The 16731-nt window shown below is 37.5% G+C and overlaps 1 protein-coding gene across 1 annotated transcript; it reads left to right on the forward strand.

The window, feature by feature from the left end:
* Nucleotides 1-1387: 1387 nt before the first annotated feature.
* znf521 (zinc finger protein 521) lies at nucleotides 1388-6994 on the forward strand. Its single transcript, XM_048208329.1, has 3 exons — nucleotides 1388-1667; nucleotides 2954-3145; nucleotides 4153-6994. Exons 1-3 carry the CDS (start codon nucleotides 1628-1630, stop codon nucleotides 6714-6716), a joined length of 2796 nt encoding a protein of 931 aa, XP_048064286.1. The 5' UTR covers nucleotides 1388-1627; the 3' UTR covers nucleotides 6717-6994.
* The last annotated feature ends 9737 nt before the right edge of the window (nucleotides 6995-16731 follow it).

A 16731-nucleotide genomic window follows, 5' to 3' on the forward strand; every position in this document is an offset into this window, starting at 1 on the left:
CCCTTGAGATGCTCTGATTGGCTGACACATTATTTCCTTCAGGATCTCCTTTGCGCAAAGGTTGCCTTTGCATGTCAATACTGTCTATTTACAGCAACAATATAGGCCTATACACATATTCACAAACAGCTTTATGTTTATTTAGAGAGTATTGCAGATTCATACCCAAGACAGTTTAAATCACTACTTGGATACTTAATCATAAAGTCACTTCGAATCACACATAAATGACCTAAAGTGTTCACGCTGGCACCTCAGAAGCCCACAGACATGTTATGCTGTTGTGTCTTCATTGCAACATCCTGTCCTTTATTCACAAAACAGTCACAGACAAGTGTCTCAGCAGCTAATTCAAAACTCATTAGAAACAAGCAATTGCAGGGCGGACTCCCAAAGGGATGCAGCTTTCTAATCAACGTTCCCTATCCTGCAAAGCCCATCCAACGGGGCGGCTCATAACTAACGTTTCCACAGAGAAATTAAACCGAGGCGTCATTATGAAAGGAGATGCTCCTCTGATGATTTCATCACGACAGTGCCATATGTTTGATGGTATATTATAGATATTGATAATGTTATAGCATTTCGTCTTGGATAAGTTGTGCCGTTTCTTCTGATTTTAAAGAAACAAAAGCAATAATTGACTGAACGCTCAGGCAAAATGGGTCAAACTTCATGTGGACCTACTACCCTTTTTTTTTTTTAAAGAAGGCAAGAATATCAATTTTATGCAAAGCGATTTTATATATCAGTGAGTTTAAATGTAGATCAAGACTCACTTAAAGGGATAGTTCACCTAAAAATGAAAATTTTGTCATCATTTACTCACCCTTATGTTGTTCACAAAAGTAGATATTTTGAAGAATGTTGGCAACCAGACATTTGATCCCATTGGACCCCATAGACTTCCATAGTATTTTATCCGATGGAAGTCAATGGTTTGATTACCAACATTCTTTAAAATATCTTATTTTGTGTTTAACAGAGGAAAGAAACCCATACAGGTTTGGAACAACTTGACGGTAAGTGATGACAAAATTTTCATTTTCAGGTGAACTATCCCTTTAAATCTTTGGCTCCTCAGGAAATCACCTCAGATGTCTCTTTCAGAAGAGATTTCAAACTGTGCTCAGATTTGTCAAGATAATCTGCAATCAAAATACAAACTCAAACATCTCAAACATCAAATTCTTCCAAAATCAAACTATTTGAGATATTCTAACCTCATATACACAATATTCTCATTAGTGTTTACATGCAATTTTTTTTACTGAAATTCAAGTAGAAACAAAACAAGACAAAGTTAATATTGTCGTGAAACATAACTGAGAACTCGAGCAATAAAAAATGTCTTTTGGGATGCCGGTGTGTGTGTGTGTGCGCGTGTGTGTGTGTGTGTGTTCAGCGATTACGCATCTCGCGCGCGTCCCCGGTGGCGCAGAGCGTGTACGGAGTCATCCCGCTGCTGTAGGCGGGGGCGAGCCCCTTTGCCCGTCATATTAATGTGCTTTCCCTCTATTCTAGTCCATGAAACAGCACGCAAGTATTGGCTCTTGTGTTGTCCTTCGTTTGCAAACAGTGGACAGGAACTTAACCCGTCTGTATTGACAGCTGCTGAAGTCCTACAATGACTCGTCGAAAGCAGGCGAAGCCCAGATCTTTGAAAGGTACGAAAGCTTTTTTATTATTATTTAATCACTTGCTTCCTTGTCTTGAGTGAAATCAGACCGCGGGACAAACCGAATGATTGACCCCAATTAGTTGCAGATCATTAGGCTTCAGATTAATGTTGAGCAAAGATTAAAATTGTTTTGGAGCAGAACTTTCATTTCACTTCCATTGCATTTTCGAGTAATCTAATTTACATACAGGTAATGCACATGATTCAGATATGAAAATCCATGCAATATTATACACTCTAAAAAAAAATGCTGGGTTCTATTTGTTTAAAAATTACAATATGTCTGGCTTAAAATGAACCCAAAATATGTTGGAAATTGGACACAATTACTATAGGCAACAGAAATAGTCAAAAGGTGAACATTTATTAATAAACAATTTAATTTTTATTTATTATTCATTCAACTTATTAATAAATGTTCATTTATAAAACATATTAATAAATTTCCATATCCAAAATATTTTTGGTGCATTTTAAGCAAGCAATACAGTCATTTTTAAACAATAATTGAGTTAAATAAAACTACCCAGCAGGTTGGGTCAAACATTTAACCCAACCGCTGGGTTAAAACAACCCAATTTGTCCATTTTCAACCCAACTTGGGTTGTTTTTAACTCTTTTTTTTTTTTTTTAGAGTTAACTCTAGGGTTGTCTCTTCAGCTCAGCTAGTCAAAACTGAATGTGTGTGTGTGTGTGTGTGTTAGAGAGAGAGAAAGAGAGAGAGATGTTTTGCCAACATCGCGGGGACAAATGCCCCAACAAGTATGGTAAAATCTGGAGGAAATGGCTTAATAAACATACTAAATAGTGTGAAACTTAATGAAACTTTATAGGATTCATAAATGTTTATGTGAGAATTTAGTAGGGAACAGAAAATATTAACTCGGTATAAAAACAATAGAGGTCAAAGGAAAAGTCTCAAACATGACAGAAAACGAATGTGCGTACATATGAGTGTTTGAAAGTTCCCTGAGGGTTTAAATCTATTCATTTCCTGCAGTCATCATGTCATGTGGCTCTGTTATGTCACCTTGAAATCACAGAATACAGATGCCAACATGCACACACAATGGTACTCCCCTGCTGGATAAAAAACAGATCAAAATGGTGATATTTGTTTACTCTTTGCTTTTTTCAGGCCACAGGGGTGCTATAGTGTACCAGATGGTCCACAAAAAAATGCCATTTAAGTGTTTGATTTCTTTGCATTGTTATATTATATTTTGATACTATGGCCATGACCTTTTCTTGCAATCAATCTTTTCTCCACAGGTCAAGATGACAGGTTAAATACAAAGGAAGATAGTGTGATTGTGGGGAAGAAGCATTGTTCCTTGGAAAGGAGAAAAGAAAGGGACGAGGCAAGGGAACAACGTGGGCAGGAGAAGGATGAAGGTGCTGAAGAACATGAGAGTGCAAACATACAGCAATCAGAATGCAAACCGACGTACTGCCATGGTTCAGGTACACACAAATACATTCCCACACCAGTATCCTTTACATTATTAAACTGTGAATATTTTCTCCATCTCTCTCTGTATCACACAGGCAGATTAAAAAGAAGAGAGACCTCTAGGGTTTTATATTCAGGGTTTAGTGTTTCTGCATGTTTGTGTGACCTTTGAATTATGTGTGTTTGCAATTCCCTATATGCACAATAACAGAATGAATCATGCCTTTACAAATGATTTTGGATTTATGATATTTTGTAATTGCTAATCATGTGAACACATGTTTTTTTTTATATATTTTTCCTTTAAAGCAGATACATTAATCTTTTGATTCAGTGTATAATTTGGTATCATGATTTGGGTTTTGTACATGTTCAGTACTTTAAAGCAGAGGCACTCCATTTGTTCAAACTGTGAATCCGGTCCTCTCACACTGACAGCAATTTTAGTCACAGTGGGACTGCTCATTATGTGGCCACATACCGAGCAAATTACATCTAAAAAAAGTGTGAAAAAGAGCATCCAATTCATATTTTTGGTGTTTAGTCTGCTCTTATGAGTTATATTTTAACCTGCCAGACTTCAGCAGGACAGAGCTCTTGAACTAGAAGAGAGGAATTCTTATAGTTGTGGTTAAAGTGAGTCGTGTTGAGGAAGCTCATAATTTAAAGTAGCTATTGTTTAAAAAAAAAAAAAGTAGTTCGCTACATCACAATTTAACAAAATGCAGCAATGCAATTCACCAAAAACAGTATTGGGACTTGCACAAATAACAGTTAGGGTATGAATTAGGGTTACAGCAAAACAAAAAACAGCAGTGGCAGTTTTCCTTGTTGGCGAAAATATCTTGTTACTGGAAAAGCTATGTTACTTTGACAAAATTTTGAGTGTCACAATACTGAAAATGTACTTAATTTAGTTAGTTACTCCCTAACACTAATGGTGTCCGTTCTTCTGTTTTTGGCAAAAACTTTTTTTATGAAAGTTGTAAATACATTTTCCTCTCTTCTCTGTCCATAGCAAATCATAATGTTGGGGAAGATGAAATATGTTGTTTAGCATCTCTTTCCCCTGCTCACTCCTCCACTGACCATGAAGATAGATGTGACCTTGGATTCAAGGGAGACACACATAGAGATCATCAGAGACTGTGCAGGAGGGCAAACACCCCTTTGCCTGGAAATAGTTCAGTATCTCTCAAAATATCCCAAACGGATATCAGCAGTGAGAGCCCCACAAAAAGCAAACAGGGCTTGAGTAATCAGTATGAACAGGGTAGTGCTATGTCCTCCCGACATCTCTCTCTTGTGGGGGAATCTGGGAAAAAACAACCTCCAAATTTTCCTTCACAAGATCAATCAGGCTTCTCAGTGGCAGAATGCACCTGTGCAACCTCACACATCTCCAGTCCAGCCACTCCAAGTGCTGCAGAACTGGCTCCTTGTGTAGAAAAGAGAAAGTCTCAGTTTGTCTCAAACAATTGTTTAGGAATCTCCAAAAAGCTCAAAGTTTTCAATAATTGTGTTCATTGTCACATGGACCCTAGAGCACGTCCACAGACCCAACTCAAGGACAATGAAATCCACTCAAGTTCTGAGACTTTTCCATCTGAACTAAAGGAGCACCAGAAAGAGGCTAATGTGATGCTAGGACACTCCGTGTTGCTTGAAGCCGCAATCACGGCGGCTGTTCAGACGGTTCTTCAGTGTAGCTTCTGTCCCACATCTTTAAAGGACCTGAAAGCCCTTCAAGAGCACGTTCGCCAATCACACAACTCGGCTTTAATCGAGAGCAACGTCTTTTTCTGCTCGCAGTGCTTCCAAGGATTCCTGACAAAGGACACGCTAGATAATCACGTGCGGCAGACGCACTGTAAAAACCAGAGCCTGAAACTAGATCCAGATGCGGAAGAAACCGCAGAAAGGAAGTCTTTGCAATTCTGTCCATACTGCGCACATTTGCCTACGTTTAGCAGTAAGGTAAAACTGATGCAGCATATCAAAAAGACACACAAGAACTTGATGAACCTTAAAGAGGGGAGGACAATGGGTTCGCCCCAGTCAATCAAGAGTCTGGCCAAAAAAACTAGCAATGGTGTATTACCCTCAACCGACTTCATCTGTGACCACTGTGGGGCTAAATACACCAATCTGGATCTGTTTCAAACTCACTTGAGTTCCCACCTGAAGAGTATGCTTCCAAAATTCACGTGTCCAGAGTGTTTGAAGGATTTCCCAAACCAGGAATCTTTTAAGGAACACACAGTGTCTCATTTTAGCAATTCGTCTACGCTCTACATCTGTGAGAGCTGCAGTAGGTCCTTCACCAGTGTCAAAGACTTACATGGGCACCTACTTGAGATGCACACCGTTGTGTTTTACCGATGTTCCCTCTGCCAGCAGGTGTTCGACTCTAAGGTGTCTATTCAGGTTCACCTGGCCTCCGAACACAGTAACAAGAGAACCACGTTCCACTGTACGTCGTGCGAATGGGACTTCAAGCAAGAGCATGACTTGCACCTGCACGTCAAACAGAAACATCTCGACAAACAATGCAAGATGTACAGTTGCATCTTCTGCGCAGAGTCCTTTACCACAGACATCGAGTTGCAGTGTCATATCACAACACATAGCGACAAATGCAGTCCCTGCGTCTGTACCAACACCAGATCTCCCCTCGAGGTCGAGAAACTCTGTGCCAAGAGTGCTGAAGGTAACAACGTGACCCCTCCACCTGTCTCCGAACCAGTTGCCAAGGACAGCGCTGGAATGCTGCCAGTGAATAGTGAAATAAGAGTCGGTAAGGTGGAATTGCTGTTTAGCCCTCCCACCGAAAGCAAAGGAAAGGCAAATCTGAACGATCCTATGTTTGCCTGTGAAATCTGTGGTGCCTCTTACACCATGCAGTCCTTGCTCGCCAACCACCAGCTGCGAGATCACCACATCCAGCCCGGGGAGAGTGGCACTCTCAAGCGCAAAGTGGAGGCAATCCAAGGGAGCCACAAATGCAAAGACTGTTCCAAGACCTTCTTCACTGAGATGGCACTGTGGGAGCACGTCCAGACTCATCTAGGCCCCACCAAGCACTGCCAATGCCCCATCTGTGGAGAGCGCTTCCCTTCCCTGCTAACTCTGACTGAACACAAGGTCACCCACAGCAGGAGCTTGGACACGGGCAACTGCCGCATCTGCAAGCTTCCTCTTCACAGTGAGGAGGACTTCCTGGAACACTGTCAGAGGCACCCAGACCTGCACAACTCGCTGACAGGCTTCCGCTGTGTCGTGTGCATGCAGACTGTCACCTCCACTCTTGAGCTGAAAATTCATGGAACTTTCCACATGCAGAAAGTCCAGGGTGATGATCTGATCAGCAGCTGCATGGATCCCTCCAACCTTAATCCTGACCTTAAAATCTCCTCAAGTGTTGCTCAGCAGGAAACGGTCACTATGAATGTCAGTACGTTTGAGCATAGACTCAGAGACAATAAGACTAGCATTTCTGTAGTCAATTGTTGTTCGGCTACGGCACTCATACCAGAGGAGAGAAGCAATAAGAACACTCTCACCCAGACAACAACAGTTTGATCTTACCCTAAATAAAGGACATCATTACAAGACATGTACACTCTAACAAAATGCTGGGTTAAAAAACGCAAACCCAGCAGTTGGGTTAAATGTTGGTCCAACGTGCTGGCTAGTTTTATTTAACCCAACTATTGTTTATAAATTACTATATGTCTGACTGAACTGAACCCAAAATAGGTTGGAAATTAAAAATCAGACACATTATTACTAGAGGCAACAATAATAATCAAAAGATGAACATTTATTGATAAGCAATTTAATAAATGTTTATTGTTTAATTATTGTTCATTAAACCTATAAATGTTCATTTATTAAACATATTATTAAATGTTAATTTCCCACATACTTTGGGTTAATTTTAAGCAAGCAATACAGTAATTTTTAAACAATAGTTGAGTTAAATAAATCTACCCAGCAGGTTGGGCAAATATTTAACCCAACTGCTGGGTTAAAACCATCCAATTGCTGGGTTTGTCCATTTTCAACCCAAATTTGGGTCAAATATGGACAAACCCAGCAGTTGGGTTACATTTGTTTTTAATTACATTTTTAACCCAACGGTTGGGTTTGTCCATATTTGACCCAAATTTGCAGTAAAACAACCCAGCATTTTTATTGTATAGACTCTAAAAATGGTGAGTTTAAAAACAACCCTAGTTGGGTTAAATATAGACAAACCCACCGATTGGGTTAAATGTTTACCCAACCTGCTGGGCAGTTTTAACTCAACTATTGTTTAAAAATTACTAAATTACTAAAACAACCCGATTGCTAGGTTTGTCCATTTTCAACCCAACTTTTTTATCCTAGCATTTTTTATAGTGTACACTCTAACAAAATGCTGGGATGTTTCAACCCAAATTTGGGTCAAATATGGACAAACCCAGCAGTTGGGTTACATTTTTTTTTAATTACATTTTTAACCCAACGGTTGGGTTTGTCCATATTTGACCCAAATTTGCAGTAAAACAACCCAGCATTTTTATTGTATAGACTCTAAAAATGGTGGGTTAAAAACAACCCTAGTTGGGTTAAATATAGACAAACCCACCGATTGGGTTAAATGTTTACCCAACCTGCTGGGCAGTTTTAACTCAACTATTGTTTAAAAATTACTAAATAACTAAAACAACCCAATTGCTAGGTTTGTCCATTTTCAACCCAACTTTTTTATCCTAGCATTTTTTATAGTGTACACTCTAACAAAATGCTGGGATGTTTCAACCCAAATTTGGGTCAAATATGGACAAACCCAGCCGTTGGGTTAAGTTTTTTTTATATAAAATTTTTAACCCAGCGATTGGGTTTGTCCATATTTGACCCAAATTTGGGGTGAAACAACCCAGCATTTCTCAGAGTATACTCTTCTGATTGTTTGTGTACTGGAGTATCTTTTCACTTGTACATTGTATTATGTATTTAGGCCCTGAATGCATGAAGACATGTTTCGGAGAAGCTGTTTTCTCACTTAAAAGCAGTTTTCTTGTTTGAGATGCTTTGCAAATGACTAATTCTCCCAAGTGCAAGGCTAATCTTCATTGGACACTTCTGAGGTTCTGAACTCAGATTTACTGCCATATTTGGATCATTTCCTCTCTCTTTGTTAAGATAAATCCTTGTGTTAAGAAATGGAACTGGATCTTTGTGGATCTAGACAGTAATGAGTTACTGATGAGTGAAACTGCAGATGCACAGAGGGGCACAAAAGAGGATGAGATGTGGGCAGTGGGACTCAATGTTCTGAGGGAGAGAGTCATTAGCAGTGTTTAATCTAATTGAAATCTGAGCAGGCCTCTTGGTAAACTTTATGGATTAGATGTAGGGCTTTTGGACAATGACATCTGATGATCACAAAAGAGTTGTAATGTTATGTATTTTTATTTTGTATTATGTCTTTTTAGTAAAATACCTTCATCTCTGTTTTTTTTTATATATAATTTTGACTCACAATTTCAATTATGTGTCTTGTTAGTTGTATATCTATACATGGTTCTATTGCAAAAAAGTAAATTGTGTTTATGGGTAAATGTGCATGTGTGTAATTGGTGTGTGTTTGCATTTTCAGGTCTCCACACTCTAAAAAATGCTGGGTTAAAAACAACCCAAGTTGGGTTAAAATTGGACAAAGCCAGCTCAACCTGCTGGGTAGATTTATTCAACTCAACTATTGTTTAAAAATTACTGTATTGATTGCTTAAAATGAACCCAAAGTATGTCGGAAATTAACATTTATTAATGTTTAATAAATGAACTTTTATTAATAAATTTAATGAATAATAATTAAACAATAAACATTACATTGCTTATTAATAAATATTTACCTTTTGATTATTATTGTTGCCTCTAGTAATTATGTCTGATTTTTAATTTCAAACCTATTTTGGGTTCATTTTAAGCCAGACATATAGTAATTTTTTTTTTTTTTTTTAAATAGTTGGGCAAACATTTAACCCAACCACTGGGTTAAAACAACCCAATTGTCCATTTTCAACCCAACTAGGGTTGTTTTTATTCCAGTATTATTTTATTTAGAGTGTATTGTTGATTAAAAAAAAAAAAAAAAGAAAAACACTAATATTTCTGGACTAATGCAGTTTAACAATGATTTTCTTAGTCTTCAGTAGAACATTTATAAAACCATAAATTAAAAATAAGAATAATATAGTGATTATGACATTAATAAACTGAAATAAGTTGTTCTGTTAGAAAAAAAAATGTTTTAACATTTCTTAGCGACTTAAATTATTATTATTATTATTATTGAAGTATTATTTTTTCACTTGATACTAAACCTTGTTACCATACTTGACAATAATACATCTGGACCATACATTTTTACCTTTAGGAGAACAATGACTTACTTCTGGGCTTTATTAGGGGTGAAACTGAATGGCAGGATTTTCCTTCCTCCATACTAAAGTGTGCATTTGTGTATCTATTTATTAGCAGTACAACTTCCCATTTCATGAACAAATGATTTCATCTTTAAAAATGTGTGTAAATATATGCAACGCAGCACAAAGTGATGTTTGTGCATGTTTTTGAGAATGGAAATTAGGTAATAGAGCCATGTGAAGCTGGAAGCCACCAGGACAAACTGAGCACTACCTCATTTGGAAATACCCCTCAATCACCATGACAGCAGCTGGGGTTTGACCACAGACACAGGAAGGAAAAGAGACATAATTTTGGGCAAGGCTGTGCTGTAAAAAAATGCATTTGTCTGAAACATTATAATATTATTAATACACCCAGTCATGTGAGTGCAGGGTGTTAAAGAATCTGTAAATAATATAAAAAGTCTGTATCAGAAACATGACGGGGTTAATGAAGGATCTGCTCCAGTCTGATTTTTTATTATCGTAATACAAATGCTGATTTATTATTTTCATACTATGGAGACGAGTGATCATCCCAGAAAATACAAGTTTGAACGAAAACATGAACTTGGTTTTCCTTTTGTGTGTCCAGGCTTTAGGCCAAGATAAAGTCGGCTGTGAAAACATGATGCCGGGTAATGCCCGGACCATCTGTCAATGAGCGTCTCTCGAGTGGGTCGAGTGAGAGGAGAAATGGCAAAAAAAGACGGCGCAGTAGAGTTTTTAAGGTTACGGGGTTATGGAGTGTTACTGGCACAGAGACGGCAAATGTTGAGATTGTTTTGCTTCACATTTTTAATTCTACAAAACCTGGATTCTCCATTTAAAAGGTGCATTAAGTACAACATGGTGAAGTGTTATTCTTACAGGGATAAGAGTGAATATAAATCTACAACTGAACTGCCATCTCAAAAAATAAAGCTGACTAAGATCCTTTATGTTAGGTCAGGCCTGCTGTCCAGGTGCACTCCCAAGAAATTTTAGGTCTGTGACATGTCAACATCCTCCCGGGATGGAAACTGGGGTGAAAGGTTCCTCTTCCTACCGATGTCCAACATCATCACCTTGTTTTTGTTTTTTTCTCCACATTGCGTCACAAATCATTCCTCTGTGCTCTCACATATCTCACATATCCAACAATCCCAGATCCCCTGAGTACTTCTGCAAGCGGCACCAATGTCAGGGTTTTATCCAATGATGTTTTTAAAACTGGTTTAATAGAAAGAGTAAACAGAAAGGGAGCCAGGATGCCCCCTCACAAACAGGTGAATAAAAATGTCAGTTTTTATTTACACAAAATAAGATATTTTGAAGAATATCTGTAAACAGTTGATGGACCCCATTGACTTCCATTGTATGAAAAAAAATACTGTTGATGAAGTCAATCAGGTGTTCTTCTTCAAAATGTCTTTTGTGTTCATCAGATGAAAGAAATTCATTCCGGTTTGGAACAACTTGAGGGTGAATAAATGATGGCAGAATGATCATTTTTGGGTGAACTATCCCTTTAAATACATGACTGAGAGGTAAAAGTGGGACAGCACTCCCCCCTATTGGCTGAATATGTGACATTACAGCATCAGTCTCACAATTAGTTTGTTTTTAACTGGATTTTAACTTCTCTCAAACTATGTTTAAGATCTTAAACTATGTTGTCAAGTACAGTGGTGATGGTCATTCGTCATAATACTAATGAACAAACCGTACTGGGACTGTTGTACAGCCTATTTTTGATTCTATGGTGTAATTTAGCTTACACTATGAAGTCACAATACATTATAATAATTATATATCTGAATGTGATTTGCAATACGGTCAAATGAAATGTTGCAGCATTTTCAAAGAACATCTACAGGTTTAGCGGAAAGCGCGGGAACGCATTAAAATCAATGAAAAAGCTTTTATAGGCTTTCACATGTTCATATCATGACCAGCAGGTGGAGATGCGAGATTATGTGTAACGAATGTGTGTGAACGTTAAATGTCTTTAATATACATGTTTTACATACTAGGCTACGTCTAGAGGATGTGAAGCTTCTGGTTAAAAGATTAGTCCACTTTTAAATAAACTTTTCCTGATAATTTACTCACCCCCATGTCATCCAAGATGTTCATGTCTTTCTTCAGTCAAAAAGAAATTATGTTTTTGAGGAAAACATTCCAGGATTTTTCTCCATATAGTGGACTTCACTGGGGTTCAACGGGTTGAAGGTCAAAATGTCAGTTTCAGTGCAGCTTCAAAGAGCTCTACATGATCCCAGACGAGGAATAAGAGTCTTATCTAGAGAAATGATAGGGTCATTTTCGAAAAAAATACAACTGTATATGCTTTATAAACACAAATGATCGCCTTGCACGTGCTTCCACTCTCCATATTCTTCAAAAAGCTTACTCTGTATGTCCTACGCCTTCCCTATTCTACTTACGGAACGAACGCTGCGCCATTTCCGTTTTTTTCCGTAAGTAGAATAAGGTGTAGGACATACAGCGTAAGCTTTTTGAAGAATACAGAAAGCAGAAGCACGTGCAAGGCGATCGTTTGTGTTTATAAAGCATATACAGATGTATTTTTTTTTTTTAGAAAATGACCGATCGTTTCATTAGATAAGACCCTTATTCCTCGTCTGGTATCGTTTAAAGCCCTTTGAAGCTGCATTGAAACTGTCATTTTGACCTTAAATGGTTCATGCAGTCAGCTGTTTCCCGTTATGTCCCATTATTCCCACAGATTTACCTGTTTCAGGATGTTCGTGCCAAAATACAGTTAAAGGAATAGCAGGTGATTACACTGACAGTAATTTTGGCGCGTCCCTCAGTGTGCACGCATGCGCACAATGAATAAGAAAAAGATTTTTTTTTTTTTTTTTTTTTAATTAAAGGGTTAGTTCACCCAAAAATTAAAAGTATCCTTTAATTTACTCACCCTCAAGCCATCCTATAATTACTATAATAAAGGCCTTCTGAAGCAAAGATATGCTTTTTTGTAAGAAAAACATCCATATTTATAACTTTATACACTGGTTAATATAGGGTCATTACGTGGCAACTCAACCAGAGGTTGCCGGCTCAAATTTGTGATTTTGTTCCTATTTTTTCTGTAGAAAGACAAATATAAATAGTGATGAAAGCCAAAATATTAAATGTCATAGATTTGTATTTACTGAGTAATCCACCATTTTGTAGAGGGGGTCAAAATGACCATTTTTACCTGAGATTTGGAGCCAAATTAAATGGGTGTAAAATGATTTTAGAAAGATGCCAGCATCATTATTTTATTTTTACAGAGATTTTACAGAGATTGGCTGGTCTATTAGTAAAATCTGTTGACTTTAGCAATTGTTTATACGCCAACAGTGACAGTTCAAAAATGGCAAAAGCACTTCTTGTTTTTTTTTTTGCCTCATGTTTGCATGCCTGTGACTCAAGAAGTATTAAAGATATCTTAATATTCTTTCAGATTCTGGTTCTTAACATACTTTCCTTTTGGTGTCTTCATGTTAAAGACCCTTGATGGTTCAACCCCAGAGATATGGACATGTCATTGTGGCTCCATGAGTAAATTATACACATTTTCAGAGGTCAAAAACTAAATGTGGGTCAATTTGCAAACAGATGATACTTTTTTTTTTTTTTTTTTTTTTTAAGATGAATATCTAAAAAACAAATAATGTTGAAACTAATTTTTTCCCTATAATCTCAATGGCATAGAACATACCTGTCTGAGTGCCATAAATATTATTTTTCTATAGTTGCCATGCCTGTAACTCTAAAAGTATTCAAGATATCTTAATATCCTCCTAAATTCTCATTCTTAATAAACTTTCCTTTTGAAATCTTCATTTTCAAAGCCCTATATATTTCAATAAATTATTGGAATAATGTTAATTTTTGGGTTAAATGCATGACTGCAAGGTAAAATGGTCAAAGACTACCATTCAAACGTTGAACCCTGTATTTTAAAGAAATAAAATATAAAAAAACCATTACTTGCAAAAATATATAGATATTACACTAATTTTGAAGGGCATGAAATAGGCTTACGGTAGGTGATGTGTTTTAAACGAAAGGTTCACAACACTAAAATATATGGTTTTGAAAGGTGATCCCATGGGACAGAGTGATGAATTCCCACAGACAGTTAGGTAGATCTAAGGACTGAGTGCCTGAAAACAGGATGTTTCTGTAGAGCCTTTCTTTGTTAAAGCATTAATAATTCACACACTTCATGAAACATATCAAGATGGATACTCTGAAAGAAAGAAAAAGACAAAAGGAAACGGCTTTAAAGGAAAACACTCAAGCTCTGGGGATCTGTTATAGATTTGTAAAGAACTACAGTAGGCCTAGATCTGTATTATAGGCCAAATAATTCACTGCCATATTTACTATATGTAGTCTGCAGTCTAAGATAAAGAATAGTCTTATTTTCTGAATGTCCGTTGTTAACCATCTTTCACAGAAACATTGTTTGTTTCACACATTTGATGTGATGAGAGATGTAAGTGGAATTTACAAACACATGACCGCAAACTGATGCAGGGCGATTGCAATTTACCAGCCAGATGCCCAGTGCTTCACAACAGGGGCGGGAACCTTTGGGCTTATTGTCTGCTATTGGCTGAGGACAGCTGCTGGCTACTTAATTATTCATTGAGGGAAGGGCCGATTAGGAACTTATCTTGGTCACTGAGTTAATTATTCAGGAAAGACATACCAGATGACCATGTGTTTGTCTGGCTTGTAGCTTTTGCATTAAAGAATTTTGTTACACTCAAAAATGTGACTGAGGAAGGATGTTGCACTTGCTCAACATTTAATCGACGATGGATATACAGAAGTCAGCATTCTCCTTTTTTTTTTTACGCATATCTGTCACATTTAAAAAGCACACAAATAGGTCAACATGAGATAGTTCAGACCACAGAAACCAACCGTTTCGATATTTAATGCTGAACTGACAAATTATCACATTAACTCATTAAAATTACTTTTCATTGTGTCCTGAGAATGTTGTGTCTGTGAAACACATATTAAACATGTTTTTAAGAACAGCTTTTCCAATATAGCTGGTTTATGCTGAGTTTATATATGAGGAATTGTGTTACGCTCTTGTAATCTTGCTCAAGCTTACAGTTTCTTAAAAGAATAGCATTATGTGCAAAAATGGCCATCATAATTTACTGCTGACTGTATGAGAAAAGCTCGACTGCTAATTATTAAAGTCTAATTTACAAATGAGACTTGGGAAAATAGGACAAATGGGAAAATCAAGCAAAATAAGTGTTACACCAAAAAAAGCTTGAAAAATAATACAATAGATTTTGTACCTGAGAATGACATTCATTAAAATAACATGAAAACAAACAAACAAAATTCAACATAATGCAAAACACATCCATTATAAAATCTTATAAAAAACAAACAAACAATAATTTAAGTAATTATATGCATGTACTTGACAAACACTGTTATCGCTAAAAGGCATGCACTTTAACGCCTACACATTTACATGTACTGTGTCACAGTAAATTATTTCAGAATGAAAACAGTGATACCGTATGTTGTTTGTTTGTTTTGGACATTATCCTACAGACCATCCACCGACCATTTGATGCTTTATTGCACACAAAAAAATGGCAACTAATCTGATTGGCTGGCTTGATACAACTTCTGGGATTCCATTTGCACATTGTCACCAACTCACTTGGAATCAGAAGTCATGTTTACAGAGTACTGAACTGCCACAACGAACCAGACACTGGATTTGCCTGTTTGTGGCATCAAATCTTTGAAAGTTATTCAGAGTTTTGAGGCACTTAGTTGCACGTAAATTAAATGTTATTCCAGATTATGTCTGCGGATGCATTGGTATTCATACCTTTTGGATGTGCAGAAATTCTCAGAATTTTCTGCACATTTTTTGCTAATATTTTGTTTTGTGAACATACAGTATCAGTTATTCATCAGTATCACTGATTCCAGATAAAAGCCATGTAAAAACAAAACCAAGTGAGTTGGGCCCCTTCCTGTGTATCTGCAAAACTATATTGAGCTTCTCAACAATCTAGAGAAATATGCTCAAGATGAGTCCAATGCAAGACTTTCAGATGCTGCAGCTCAAACATTCTGCGACGGAAGAGATTAGAAGGTGTGAAAAACACAGAGATGATCTTATCGTGAGATTCTCTCCGTTTATAGTCCAATAACAGGAAACTCACTTCTGATTTTTGCAAGATCTGTGATACACCTTGTTCTCATTGTATTTACGGAACAAACAAATCTGCACCTTGACTTTTTCCCATTCCGGGTTTGTACTTCAAGGGGTGGTTGATTATGATTTCACTTTTTTAACTTTAGTTAGTGTGTAATGTTGCTGTTTGAGCATAAACAACATCTGCAAAGTTACGACACTCAATGAAGTTCAATGCAAAGGGAGATATTTGCTTTTACAGAAATCACTTTTTAAGGACTACAACAAATGGCTGGTAGCAGGGGCGTAGTTTGTGGGGGGGATGGGGGGAAGTAACCCCCCCCCAATATTCAAATTCATCAGTTACAACCCCCCCCCAATACAATACAACCATACCAACGTTCAACCTCCCCAAAGTTGAAACCAAATCTACGCCATTGGCTGGTAGGCTTCATCCCGGGTTGGTGACATCACAAACCCCAGAATTTACATAAACCCAAGAACTCGCAACAAAGTGGGTGAGGCCATGTTGGGCTGCTTTAGAGAAGAGGAAGAGTTGTTGTAATCAGTGTTGCCAAGTCCGCAGTTTTCCCGTGGAATTGGGCTACTTTATCACTGTTGCCGCAGGTTGTTTTTCATGTCCGCGAGTTGAATTGACCCCAAATAACATTATATTTAGCCCCTGGATTGCAAATTTTACAAGGGCAAACTGGCGAATACACAGATTTTACCCCCCAGAATGCAATTTTTACTGGGGGACTGCCCCAGAAATGCAATTGGGCTAGTTTTGTGCTGGTTTTGAGTAGCAACTGGGCGAGTTTTGTTGTGAAAACCTGGCAACTCTGGTTGTAGTAGAGTGTTGTTGCCGTCATTTTACGCTGGACTGCTTCACAGACGAGGGTCAATTCAACACAAAAGATGAACATGACGGCACATGCTAGTGGAT

This window comes from Megalobrama amblycephala, linkage group LG11 (genome assembly GCF_018812025.1).
Source record: "Megalobrama amblycephala isolate DHTTF-2021 linkage group LG11, ASM1881202v1, whole genome shotgun sequence".
Taxonomy (NCBI): Eukaryota; Metazoa; Chordata; class Actinopteri; order Cypriniformes; family Xenocyprididae; genus Megalobrama; species Megalobrama amblycephala.